The sequence below is a fragment of the Platalea leucorodia genome (genome assembly GCF_965183815.1).
Source record: "Platalea leucorodia genome assembly, chromosome: 7".
NCBI lineage: Eukaryota > Metazoa > Chordata > Aves > Pelecaniformes > Threskiornithidae > Platalea > Platalea leucorodia.
Genome location: NC_138829.1, coordinates 45,335,605 through 45,348,565, shown reverse-complemented (window position 1 = coordinate 45,348,565; position 12,961 = coordinate 45,335,605). Strand labels below are relative to the sequence as shown.

Below are 12,961 nucleotides of genomic sequence, written 5' to 3'. Positions count from 1 at the left end.
CTAAAGAAAGGTAGTTGGTACTTCTTTTCAACTGTGTGCAGGTCTACTGACCCTGTACAGTCCGTACGTGGCATATTGTGTCATATGAGAAGGATTACCAGTTCATTATAGCCAAAGTATGGGTCATCTAGTAGGACCCTTTTGAACACAGGGCCAAATGCAATCCACGGACCAACTCATGCAATATCAATGGTCTAAACACATTGCTGGGGAAACACTGTTCTACCTCATGCAAAAGACTCCAGGGAGCTGTGTAGGAGGGTGACCCAGAAGAGTTACAGGATCTTGCAAGACTTCCCTGCCACTCAGACCAGTTCTGTTCACTGTGGCGAAATCAAACATTCAGAGCAGCTTGAATTAATTATCCCAGAGAAGAAAGACTGGGGCTAAGAGAGTCCCCAGGAGAAAAGCCAGTGTTTAAAACAAAACCCTTTGAAGATGTCAAAGTGCTTCTAATTTATTTATTATGTTCCAGAAGCCTCCTCCTCCTTCTGTCTAAAGAAGCAGTAGCTTCAGTTCTTAATTGTCACTAATAAGCATGTTACTGAGATTGTCAGTGGCCACATCAAGGAAATGGCTTTGAAGCTGGCAGGCAGAGCATCTTCATCTCTCAGGCAATACTGCTCAGCCACCGGCATTTCCAACCACTATTTAAGCACTGGAAATGCGATGGGCCACATTGCTGATGAGCTGCACTCCCTCCTTTGAAATAATGGTCTGTCTCCCAGATACCCTCAAAGCATAAGCTCCAAAGCTTTTGTCAGTGCATTTCTCCATCCTGGAGATGCAGGAGAACAACAGTGGCGAGTTTTTTTCTGTATTCATTATGCAGAGAGACAATATTACATCACCTTCATGACAATCAACTCATTTCACTTGTTAAATCTAAAGCTTTGGTCAACGGCTGTACTCTGCAGCACCAAGTGCCTGTCTTTCTTAGAAGAGAGCACATGAGGAAGTAGGCAGAGGTCTGAGAATTTGCTGGACATTTCTTGCTGCTAAAGACAGCAAGGAGCCTCTAAGGAAGACTGTACAGCACATATGTGACGGAGGAGCATCTAAATAGAAGCAGGTGCACTCTGGTTACTGACTCTACTTGGCCCAGGAGTCTGCACTCCGGAAATGTTGAGAAGTCTTTAAATCCAATACCATCGTTTATGAGGAGATTGACTGCAGCTGGCTATTTCCCCACACAGCCAGCTGACTGAGCAGTTAGGGAAGCTGGGAGAGCATCATATGCAACATATCTGCACCTCTTCCCTGAAATATCGGGCAAGGAGAGAACCCTAGCCACGGACTGTAACCCAGAGAGCAGGACAAAATCTGAAAGTCTGAACTGCAACTCAAGAGAGTTCATCAGGTAGCTGATATTTCAAGGGATTCTTTATTCATTCTTTCTTGTCCAAATTAGACTTTAAGCCCTCAGGGGCACAGACTTATTTACAAAGTTAGTAGTCAGCACTCAATAAATAATGAAAATCAAGGAGAAACTTTGGAAAGGACTGAAGAAAGATGCCTACACTTGAGGGACTCTGGTAAAGGGTGTAGTGGTCTCTCAGGGTTCAAGTGGGTTTGGCTGGCAGGAAAGCCTTGCTACTGTGCCAATGGGGAAACTTTATGATCTACTGATTGTGGTTAAAATCTCAGAAACCCAGACTAGACAGGATGTCCCCAGGACAAACTCTAGACCAGGCAAGTTGAAAGGACTTTTACTGTTCTCTGCTACCATTAAAGGCTAACTGACACAATCTGTCTTAAGGCCAGGCTGGCTCAAATGAGTCTTCAGGGACTTGGTTTGTTTACTGATACATGGAGGCAAAAGTAAGCAGAACATACAAAAAGGGCAAGATCTGCACTCTCAGGCAGTCTTTTAACAACAGGGGTACAGACCTGCAAGCCCCGCTTCCGTTAGCACTGATCAGTGCAACATGAGCTCCCATGCCACATAAAACAGCATAGGAGCTGTGAACTACTCCGCTCCCACTGCTCAAATGCAGGCAGTGAGTTCCTTGTGTTTCTGTTACAAGAGAAAAGTCAGTGCTCAGGGACGGATCTTGAAATCATGGCATCAAACCAGAAAAATCCCTTCATTTTCTGTCCTTCTGCAATTCCAAGATTCAGAAAGCCAAAAGGTGTCTCTGAAGATCAAAGGTATCTCTGTAGATTAAAATCTTCAATCTGCTAATGGCTATAGCCCTTTGAAGAAAAAAACATCCAAGAAATCTCACAGACACAGATAGCCCAGTTCTTTTTTGGGTAAGACTTCTGCATTTGTGTGGCACCAGGAACAGACAAATGGAGCGCTCTGGTGTAATGCTAATAAAACCTATATTGTTGTAGCCTCTGTTCTTCTGCTCTGACATTTCCCGATCTTACTCTCAGTGTTTGTTATCAGTGCATAGCAACAGCTCCTGGACGAGTGAAGCGCACCGTGCTGTGAGATCATCTCAGTCATGCAGCACTGAGAATACAACTACGACTGCTGTCTTCCCAAGGGCGCCAATAATTACACAGGTCCTGGCTGTATCAGTGAATGCCGTGGCTACTTCTGCCGCTACTTTATTTAATTCCTTTCCCAAGCAAACTAGCAACAAAACCGTTGGGGGTGTGCAGACTGAAGGAGGAACAATGTCAGTAGGTTTGCATGTGACATTCATGCTTTGCAAGGACTCAATCAACTGGTGCCGGAAGACAGCCTGCAGAGTTCACCTTTCTAACTGGCAGAGACCAAGGAGGACAACGGGAAGCGTAGACCAGAAAAAGGACAAGAGAGCGAGCAACAGTTGGAAGGAAATAGAAAGATGGTTTAGAAATATGACAAGTTTTATTAAAATTGTTCAGCTAGATTAGCTTGTAACAGAATAGCAGCAATGTGTAAGTAAATCTCTAGGCAGCCAAAAGTAGGAGTGAGGTCATCCCCACCTGAGCCTGGGTGCCTCTGTCAGAGATCTCATTTCTCTCCAACACCTGCTCCCAAAGCCTGCTTGTCTGTCTCTACGGCACATGCACAACAGTGCAGCAGGCCCCTGAATGGGGCCTCTGGTTTACAACAGCCTTGTGGATTAAATTCCTTGACACAAACATCATAACATGTGTAGATATGCTGAAGTCTCCTTTCATGCACCATCACAAATTCCTGCTCAGCTCAGCTGGAACCCTATGAAATACACACCAGCACATGGGACTGGTGCTTTTGTACCTCCATGAAAGGAAGCAGCAGATATATCCCTGCTACAGGGTTAGCATTCTTTCTTAGTCTGGCATTGGAGGCCAAGCAACTGTACTCTGTGGAGCCCCAAAGGCCCACTGATGAGCTAGAGGGAAAAGTGGTGCTCAACTTTTAGTTTTAATTGAACCAACACAGCTTTAACTGCAGTTCAATTCAGATAGGAGCACATAGGAGCCAGGGAAGAATCCAGAGAATCAGCCAAGTGGAAGTACTAGCAGATGGATAACACTCTTTTTCGCTTTCCTTTCTTAATACAAATTCCATGGGACTCTGATGCTGAAGAAAGATGACAGAATGACAAATAGAAAACGAGGACCTTTTCATTATTTAGGCCATGAACAACTTAAGCAGCAGCTAATATCCTGATCATGTGCCTGGATCCTGTTTCCAAATGTCATATCTAGGTCCATGAAAAAAGTTACATTTCCATGCCCCCTCTGCTGAGATGGCTAGGAATGAGAGCATTTATTCAGTAACCTTGCTGTGATTATATATGTGCGTGTGCGTGTGCACTCCTACCGAGATCTGAACTGACCCCCCACGCCAACAGATGCATATGCCTTATTACATTTTTACTATCAGATAGTTAATAATCAACTGCCTGGGCTGGACTGGAACCAGCAAGCACTATCAGTAAAAAATTCCATATCACATTATCAGTGCCCTGAGCCATCTATCTGCTTTAGGCCTTGTCTAGATGAAAATAAAATTTCAAACAGATTAGCTACCACGTTCTTAGCTAACATCATACTTGAAAACACTGGCAATCCTTCAGAGGTTAGTACCTTTTAAACATGATCAACCATAGGAAGCTGGGGCAGGGGGGGACCACAATTTAAAAACGGTAAACATTATTTAAAATAGAATTTAAAATCATGTCAGTTACAAACACAGTGGCTAACATTCTTTTATATGCAACTCATCTTCTGAACTTAGAGCCAGCAGCAGCATTCTGCACTGATATTTCAGTCCCTGTAAACCTTAAATATATACTCTTTCTCATGACTAGAAAAACACCCTGTTCTTAACCTCAAAACATGGTATCTCTTTTCCCAAAAATCTTAAAAGATGAAGGTCCCTGTCCATACCTTTACCCACAGATCTAGTTCCTAAGCCCATGCATGTAGGACTGATCTTGCCGTAAAAGACAGGATGAGGACTCACCTTGCTGCTTTCTGAGTGAGTTCCATTGGGAAGTCAGGGCAGAGCAGCTGCAGCAGGCAGTGGTATTCCTGTGCTGTCAGCAAATCTGCAGGAAAAGAGAGGTGAGAACGTCGTAATTCTTTTATGGGCTGTTCCCTCCCCTTGCTTCCTCTCTAGAAAAAACCCCTCATATTCCATTCTACTCTCAATTCAAGTAGACTGAGTACTAATGACAATATAACTGCTCCCTAGACCCTCAGAACTGGGCTCTTCAGATGGTGTTTCCAGCAAAGACAATCAGAAAGAGGCCTGATAAAGGGGAAATGCTATTGAAGAGACTCCTGCAGAGAATCTGGTAACAGGTAGTGATTCAGTGTGAAAAAGAGGTAACCAGAACAGGGCAGTTTCCAGTGAGAACACAGTTTGGTTTGACCTGAATATAACCATGTGGAAAAAGGAATAATTTCAAAGCTGCTTAAATTTGCTGAAATTCACTGGCATGGTGACATTCACCACAATACGCCTGAAAACCATCCACAGAACATCTGGCAGCAGTAACAAAGGCAAACAAGGTTTTTGGGTTGTGTATGGAAGGCTACAGAGTATAAACCACAGACGCTATTACTTTGGCATTCGGTAAGGCAGCTGGATGGTCTCTTTTGGAATAATATGTACAAATCTGGTCACTGTATTATAGGAAGCACAGAGCGAAGATCCAAAAAACACAAGAAAACCAATCAAATGATTCATGTTTTAGAGAGTGGCTTTGTGAAAGACTGGTCAAGAAAGGCCTCTGTGGTTCAGCAGGAGTCTAAGAGAGGTGACTCTTAGGGAAGCTTAGAGGATCCCAAGGGAATGGAAACATACTTATGTCAAAAAGCCCTACATGATTGTATGTTCATAGTCCAAAAGGCTGTGGACTAGAGTTAAGGAGAAGACTAGCTGAACAGCAGCAATTTTGCAGTCCTTCTATATACAGAAGAATGCAAAGTATGGAAGAAAGAGCCAGGGGTGGAAGCAGAGCCAAGCAGTAGTGAGGAAGGGGATCCAAAGGGCACAGGCATTAGGACTGAGGTAGAGAGTACGAGTTCTTTTGCCACAGACACATCTTAGCCTTCCTTAGGCTCCCATCCAAATAATCAGCCTTGTCCCAGATGATACCCACAACTTCTCCAGATCTCCACAACTCCTCAAAGCCTGGCAGTTCAACAAAAGTGAGAGAAAGGGAAAATGCTATGGCTTTGTCAGAATCTGTTTCAAGAGGCAGGTATGCAGTATCAAAGGGACATTTCACTGCAACATCCAACCCAGCCAAATTAATATTTTCAATGCTGACTAAAGAAATACTGCAGGAGGACAGTCACCAAAATCAAGGTACAGAGTTTTCCTTTACCTACATTATTAGCCAGGGAAGTGGAGGAAAAAGAGGAGAGCACTACTATTTTTCTCTTCCATTCAGGAAACCCTATAGCTGAAAAACACTGTTGTCAGACTCTTTGACATCCATTATAGACACTGTCTAGAGTACTATACTTTGCACTGCTCTTGGGAGGACCTTCTATCTCATGAAGCGCCTTAGGTTTAGGGTCATGCTACGAAAAGATGATTTTGCATGCTGAGTAGAAAGACTTTGCTCTGTCTGGAAAAGCCAACTCTGCAGTCAGAAATCTGCTATAACACAAGGAAGTCTCAGCCTGTGCAGAACTACAATACCATTGCAGGGATTTGTGCAACCTATTCTACTGTAAGGATAAATACATCAGACTCTGTTCTTCCAAAACTTCGATGCTGAGTTGAATTAAATTTCTGTGACTGCACTGAAATTACAGATGTCTGGGAGAATATGGAGGGCACTGTAACTTTTTTGTATTGTAATTTCTTACTAAAACACAAATCAGAGGCTGCTCTCTATTGCAGATACTACTTGGTCCTTCAGTCAGCATATATGTGAGTCTGGGTTAATCATAGAATCGTTTAGGTTGGAAAAGACCTCCAAGATCATCAAGTCTGACCATTAATGATGGTATCCAGTGGAATGGTGGCGTTTTCTCCTGCAATGTTAGCTAATCAGTTCCTTGAATGTCATCAAGGAAAGTATCACCGAGTTTTATGTATAACTGCAAAAGGATATTATTGAAAAAGCCCCAGTTATCATGAGCAGGAAGATGCATATTTTTAACTGAATTTTGAGCTCACCGTTTCTCTTTTGTGACACAACATAGAGGAAAGAAAATCTTCTCTGTTATTTTGTTAGATCAAGTCATTTATAGCAATAGAGATTTTGGTCCTAAGTTCTTAAAAAAACCCCTATCTGCTCATGTAAGGTACATGCACGTTTCAGAAAATCATCTTCAACAGGCTCAGCATAGGAAGCAGGTTACAGGAAAACAGAGAAGTTGGGAATAAAAAGGCTTTTTTGAAGCAGACACTTTCTCATAATTGAAGAGGACAGTATGGACCTCTTACAACTATTCTTCAAGGCTTTCTAAATCTAGCTTTGAATAATGCTGGGCATTAAATTTCTGATCTTTGTCTAAAAAGTCTACATGTTGGTCTGAAGGAGTCACACCATTTGGAAGCTTTATGCAATACTCAATTTAGATTTTTTGTTTGCTTAAGTTCAAATTCCTATTTATGCATCCTTATACCTCTTGCTATTATTTTTTCATTTGTCAACAGATCATTATAATAACCCTTTCTTCATACTGTATCTTACTCAATCTATTTAACTGCTAACTATATTTATTTAAAGTTAAAACTGTTTAAGTTTATCTTACCCTCTACATCCCTCCCTACCTAGCCCAGTCATATCTGTTGCTCTGCTTTGATCCCCTTTAGACTTCCACAGTGTGGTGTCCAGCAGTGTACAAAGCATCCCTCATGCATTCAGAACAGATAGGCTCTAGGAGGATAATCTGACCACTTTCATCAGCAAAGCCCCTTTTCATTAATTCTGAATCTCAGCCTCCTCTTTTCTCCCCCTGAAGGTGAAGGAGTTTAAGGGTTTTTTGAAGGATGAGGTTTCCTGAGAAAGTCGACTTTTTTTGTGGTCCCTGTCAGGTTGCTAGACAAAAGCAGCTTGAGAGGGTAACTGGGCCCTAAGCAAGCATTAGTTTTGAGGCATAAATAGAGATCTCTCACTTGCTAGAAACAACATACTTTTAAAACTTATAATAATTTATGCTGTCTTTTTTTCCTCCCTCTTCATACCAAGTCACAGCATCATCCTTACTCCTCCATCACAAAACAAAACAACATAGAACAAAAGCAGAAGTCTGCTCAAAAAGACTTTGGGAAAGGGTGGCAGAGATCCTCTCCAGCCAGCACATCAGAGGGTGAAGTTCAATGTCAATAAAAGTAGAATTAATTACAGTTTCAGTCTTTGAGCAAATAGTCTATTTAGATGGGAACTGCACACAAAGCTGAAGTGGTGCAGAGAAGCTCCTTCTCTACAGAAAGGAGTCCTTTGCTTCTTATGCCTGGAGAAGTGACACCAAATTAGTCACTGAAGTATGCAGGCAGACTCTTTCAGGCCATAACACAACTCAGCCTGTAGACAGCCCCGGCGCCTACAAATCGTATCAATTTCTCAGGCTACAAATGGGTACCTATGACACAGGAAGGGGGATCACCGCAGACCTTAGGAGGTGTCTACAGTTTGCTATGATGACTGTTTTCCTATTCCCTACAGCAAGGTCAGTGAAGACCATGCAGAAAATTACATTTGCCCATGCACCATATTGTCTGCCAAGAGCTGCTTGGAATAAACAAGGGCAGTTTTGGTGCATGACCACATTGCTCCTTCCTGTCTCCAGGCCACAGCTGAGTAAATAGTGTTCAACGCTGCATGATGAAGAAAGAAAGAAAAGAAGGAAGGTACCAGTCAGAATGAGTGAAAACTGGAATCCACAACTGCTACTTTGGTTGCTGCCGCAGATTACTGTATCTCAAGTTCCAGTAACAAATGAAGCAAATCAGGGAGAGTTTAAATCTGACCCCACAGCACAGGGCAGTCAGCTATACGTGCTCTACCATGCCCTCGCAGTGGAACAAACTTGGTCATACCACATGCTTAAGGATGGAGAGAGACTGATTGCAATCTGCATGTAACCACATTCATTTACAGCTGAACATAACACTTCGCTCTTTTACTGCAAAGCAGCTAATAACAAATTGCAAAGTGATTTTAAAACAGCAATATACTAAGAAGGAGATGGGAGGGTTAATAGAATAAGTACAGAAAAGTAGAGTGGTATGGCTAGAGCTGCACAGGCAGTACTTTAACCATTCAGTCATAACTTTTGCTGTACTGGTCTTCAAACTCCTGCCCAGCCTGTACTGCTGCTGCTACCCTGCCACTAGCAAAATCCTGGCTCTTCCCTACAGATCCCATTGTCTGTGAGTAGTTTATTATCTTTAGTGCCTGAGGCAGACTCTTCCTCATGTTTCAGAGGCATAGTGGAGAAGGAAGTTTGTCCATGTGGTACAGTCTTAGAAAACAAACACCGCTTTCTGGATAAAAATGGCCTACCTTTGAGAAACGTGAAGGCAGCTGCTTTGTATTTCCCTGGCTTTTAAAACAGATACTGTTTTTACCAGCTTCGTTTCTGGTTTGTATGTGGCTGACAGATGGCACCTGACACGAAGTGATGCAAACTCTAGGAATGCTAAATGAAACATTTATGCTGCTGTCAGATTCGTGAGTGAAGTGTAGACACACCTGAGCTATCTTTAAACTAGTTATCTTTCATACTAACAAAAGCCTAGCCACAGAAGCCTGGAGCTCAGTGAAGGCTGTAAAATCTACCCAGGAAGCCAATAAATATTTAGGACTTAGCCTGAATTGCAGTCATTGCTGCTGTATCTAGGCTGCTTTTGGCACAAGAAGTAGCTATCTACAATGCTGTCATGACACTGTGACATCTATAAATACGCCCAGACAGTAGGAGAATATTTACTGCAGTTGGTGTATGAAATCTGCCCCCAAAAGTCACATTAGTAACTTCCCAGACACACAAGGATTGCCTTGATGAATGTACACTAAAGTTCCCTATTCCCGTCATCTTTTATGTACAAGCGCTACCCAAGCAGGCTGGAGCCCTGGGCAATGTGGCCTTCCCCTTTGGATTATGGTAGGACACACAGTTTCCACAGGTTGTTTTTCTACCACAGTCATGAAGTCATTCAAGAGTCATAAAGGCACAGAGCTGTAAATAGGTCTCCTGGAAATACAACAGTGAACAGCCTAATACATATTTTTCTTTTTTTTTTTTTTAAATGTTGGGAGAGTCTTTCCTGGCCTTTAGTTTTTTAATATTTCTGGTATAAGTAAGTATCACATCCTTGGGATTCCCTCTATATCTACGCAAGCTTGCAACCTCGTAGAAAAGTATAAAAACAAACAAAAGCCCATAAAAATAAAAGTCTAGGTGTTCTTGTGCTCTCTATAGGAACTGCAATTTTACAAAAACCTGAATATAAACATGAGTACTGATACTACTGCAACCTCACACCTCACACCTGGCTAATACGCTATGCTCTGCACATGCCTTGTTCACAAGATACCTGTAGCCTAATTTCCTCATCTCTCCATGTATCTAGTGCTAATAACAAATAGAAAACTAAGAATTCTAGTAAAATTAATCCATGCGTAGGACGTAAACAGTGATATACAGCTGTGTAAAAACCCCATTTCTTCCTCATAAAACTTTCCACTAAAAAAAAAATTTCTTCCTTTTCAGTTAATAATTCATAAAATTTTGCATTGAGAGATTTTATGACCTATCATGAATAAGATTTGTTCCTGTTACTTGAGAGAATTGTTGTTTAAATAAGAATTTGAAACAAAATAAAAACATGCAAGGGCTGTTTCTTTGACTAATTCACTTTTTCCACTGACAAGAAGAGACATAAAATAAACAGAAACCAGATCCAGAATGTGCATTTGTCTAATTTTAAAAATTGATTTTCCTTATTTTTCCAACAAACAAAAAGCAAAACAGCAGGTCACATAATTATCCCCATAATTTGAGATGGAAGGTTAAATAAATATAAACTAACCAATAAAGAATAAGCACTCACACACTTTCCCCTTAAGCTGCTTAAGCATGTTCATATAAGACGTGTACAGCAAGATTCATTCTGTTCTTGAAGTGTACAGACAGCTCCCACAATCATTAGAAAATAGTCCTAAGAGCATAGGAAAATCAGAAGAAAACTGAGAGACACCCACTTGTTACTTTTAAGCAACAGGAAAATGCACTAGAAGCCAAAGACTTCTGCCAGGTTAACTCAAATCCAGCTTCATTTTTTAAAGGAAGGTTTCTAGTCAATAGTTTAAAGAGGGTAATAGTCAAATCTGTTTCATGGATCAATGTAAGAATCTGTGCTTTACATGGAATCTTGGACATAAGTAGCTTTAAAAGACTATGTGGCTTTGTATCAATGTCTGGCTCAAACTCATTAGATACTAACAAAAAAGCCCCTATTTTCTTAGTCTTAATAGCTGGATGTATTACCTCTGCCTTCCTGATGGTGAAGTTCAACAAGCAGCTAAGCCAATCTAAAACCTTACTCCTGCTGAAAGGGGCAGGTCTCACTCCACACTCTCTTCTTGCCTTTCCCACCGCTTGCTGCTGGCCACGTGGTTCTGAACCACCCCTTGTACCAGCTCTGGCACTCAGCAGGCCCCTGGCTGAAAAATTCAACGTTTTCCTGGGTTAGTGAATTGAACTGACTCTCAGAAATATCTGATGAAAGCTCGTGCAAAGCAAGCTGTGGAAGAGCATGTCCAGGTGCAGCAAAGAGAGAAGGCGGCGGAGAGGGAGAGCCGAACTTCCCTTCCTCAGTAGAGATAAACTGTTACACAGGCTCAAGCAATTCCATGCTTAAGGTGTTTTAATTCTTAAAGTCCAGGATGTATGCAAGGCATTGTCATAGGATTAATGATCCTCCTGATTAAAAGTAGGTTCAGCTTTACTGGCTGTACTTGCACCATACCTGCTAAGACGGTTTGTGAACACTCTCTTATCAGACATACTCTTTAAGACAGAACTTTTGGCATCCTTACTATCCAGGCTGGCAGATGAGTTCACGTTATTCACAAACACCATCTGCGCTTTCCACTGATACTGTTTCGGTCCTTCCAGAAGGGATCCCAGGGCACCCTCAGGAAAGGACCCCAGAAGACTTTGTGTCTGACGTGACAGCAAAAGCAGACAGGGTAACTGAAGAATGCTCAGAGTTCCTAGAGTTTGGCTCTGTGGGGGGATTCTTCCAGGAGGGTACTGCAGCACTGGGTGCACCCTGGATTGCCTCTCCTGACCTATGAGAATACTAGAAAAAAACTGCCAGACGTAAGGGTGCTGCTGCAGGCAAGTAGTCTTCACAAACAAGATGTTTTGCACTCTACAAAAGAAGCATGGCTGCAAACAGCAGACTCAGGTGACTCCTGTTGACAACAGGTAGAAGAGACCCAGCTTATGATGTGAAAAAGCAAAGAGTGACACTTGCCTGGAACAACCTGTGTCAGACTCAGGACAAATACAGTGGAGAGTTAAGCAGACTGACCTAAAAGAATTTGTTGGGAGAGTGCTGCAAGAGAGAACAGTTAGAGGGGATTAGCACTGTGGTTGAGCAGAAAGCTAGTTTTGAGGCTCTCAGGTAAGAAGGAAAAGATTCAGCTGCAGCTGATGTGAAGAATGAACTCATTCATTCTGGAGGGAATCTGGACAGTTCATATGAACAGTAAATTCACTGAAAAGCGGGCTTATTATGGGCAAAGCTCCAGTAGCATCATATTTTGAGTGTGCTAAAGGTTTTTAAAGTGTAAAATCCTCTAGATGGTGTGATTGTTTTTCTGCCCTTTGATCAATAAACCACTTGCCAGATTAACAAAAACAAAAAATGAATTTATACAGAACTGCTCCAATTCTATCTCCAATATCCAGAATCTTACTGTTTATACAAACTTTAATCATCCTCTAGTCCCTTTCAAATTCCCCATAATTATCCTTCAGTATCCAATGTTTCATGTGGCAGCATTACTTCAGCTCTGAGTGAATGTTACTCAGGGCAGGATGAGCTGTGCCAAAGGTACAGACCAAGGCTATCATCTGGCGTGCTTATGTGGCTAGCATGGCACATCCGCAAACTGAAAAATTTAAACTTTCATTAGAAAAATAAAAAAAGTTCTCAGCTCTCATGGTTGTAAAGAAAACATTCCAATAGCGGAAGAGTTTAACTGATGCAGTGTGGTATTCCTGAATCCACAAACAGCTTGAAACATGACTCAAGTTTGAACTTTCCACCTACTTCGGGAACCTTATCACTATACCTAATGCAACACTAAAGACAATGTTAACTCTTTAATTTCTTGTTTTAACTATAGGATGGGACTTTGAATGAAGTTGGAGCTTAAAGAACTCAGAGTTCCTGAAAGGAGAAGCAGCCACAACTTCTACCAGTATTTCCAGAAGCAGCAGAAGAAGATAGAAGATGACAAAAGAGACTGGTTTAAATTTTCTAGTACATTATTGACTACAGCAACCAAATAGTGGCTTAAACTTTATTTACTACATGGACACATTC

General features: G+C 41.8%; 1 protein-coding gene across 1 annotated transcript in view; it reads right to left on the bottom strand.

The window, feature by feature from the left end:
* CSTPP1 (centriolar satellite-associated tubulin polyglutamylase complex regulator 1) overlaps positions 1–12,961 on the bottom strand; it is an 85,778-nt gene that overhangs the window by 10,639 nt on the left and 62,178 nt on the right. Inside the window, exon 4 of the mRNA XM_082317352.1 lies at positions 4,394–4,478. Within this exon, the coding sequence (XP_082173478.1) occupies positions 4,394–4,478 (85 nt within the window). The remainder of the gene's footprint in view (positions 1–4,393; positions 4,479–12,961) is intronic.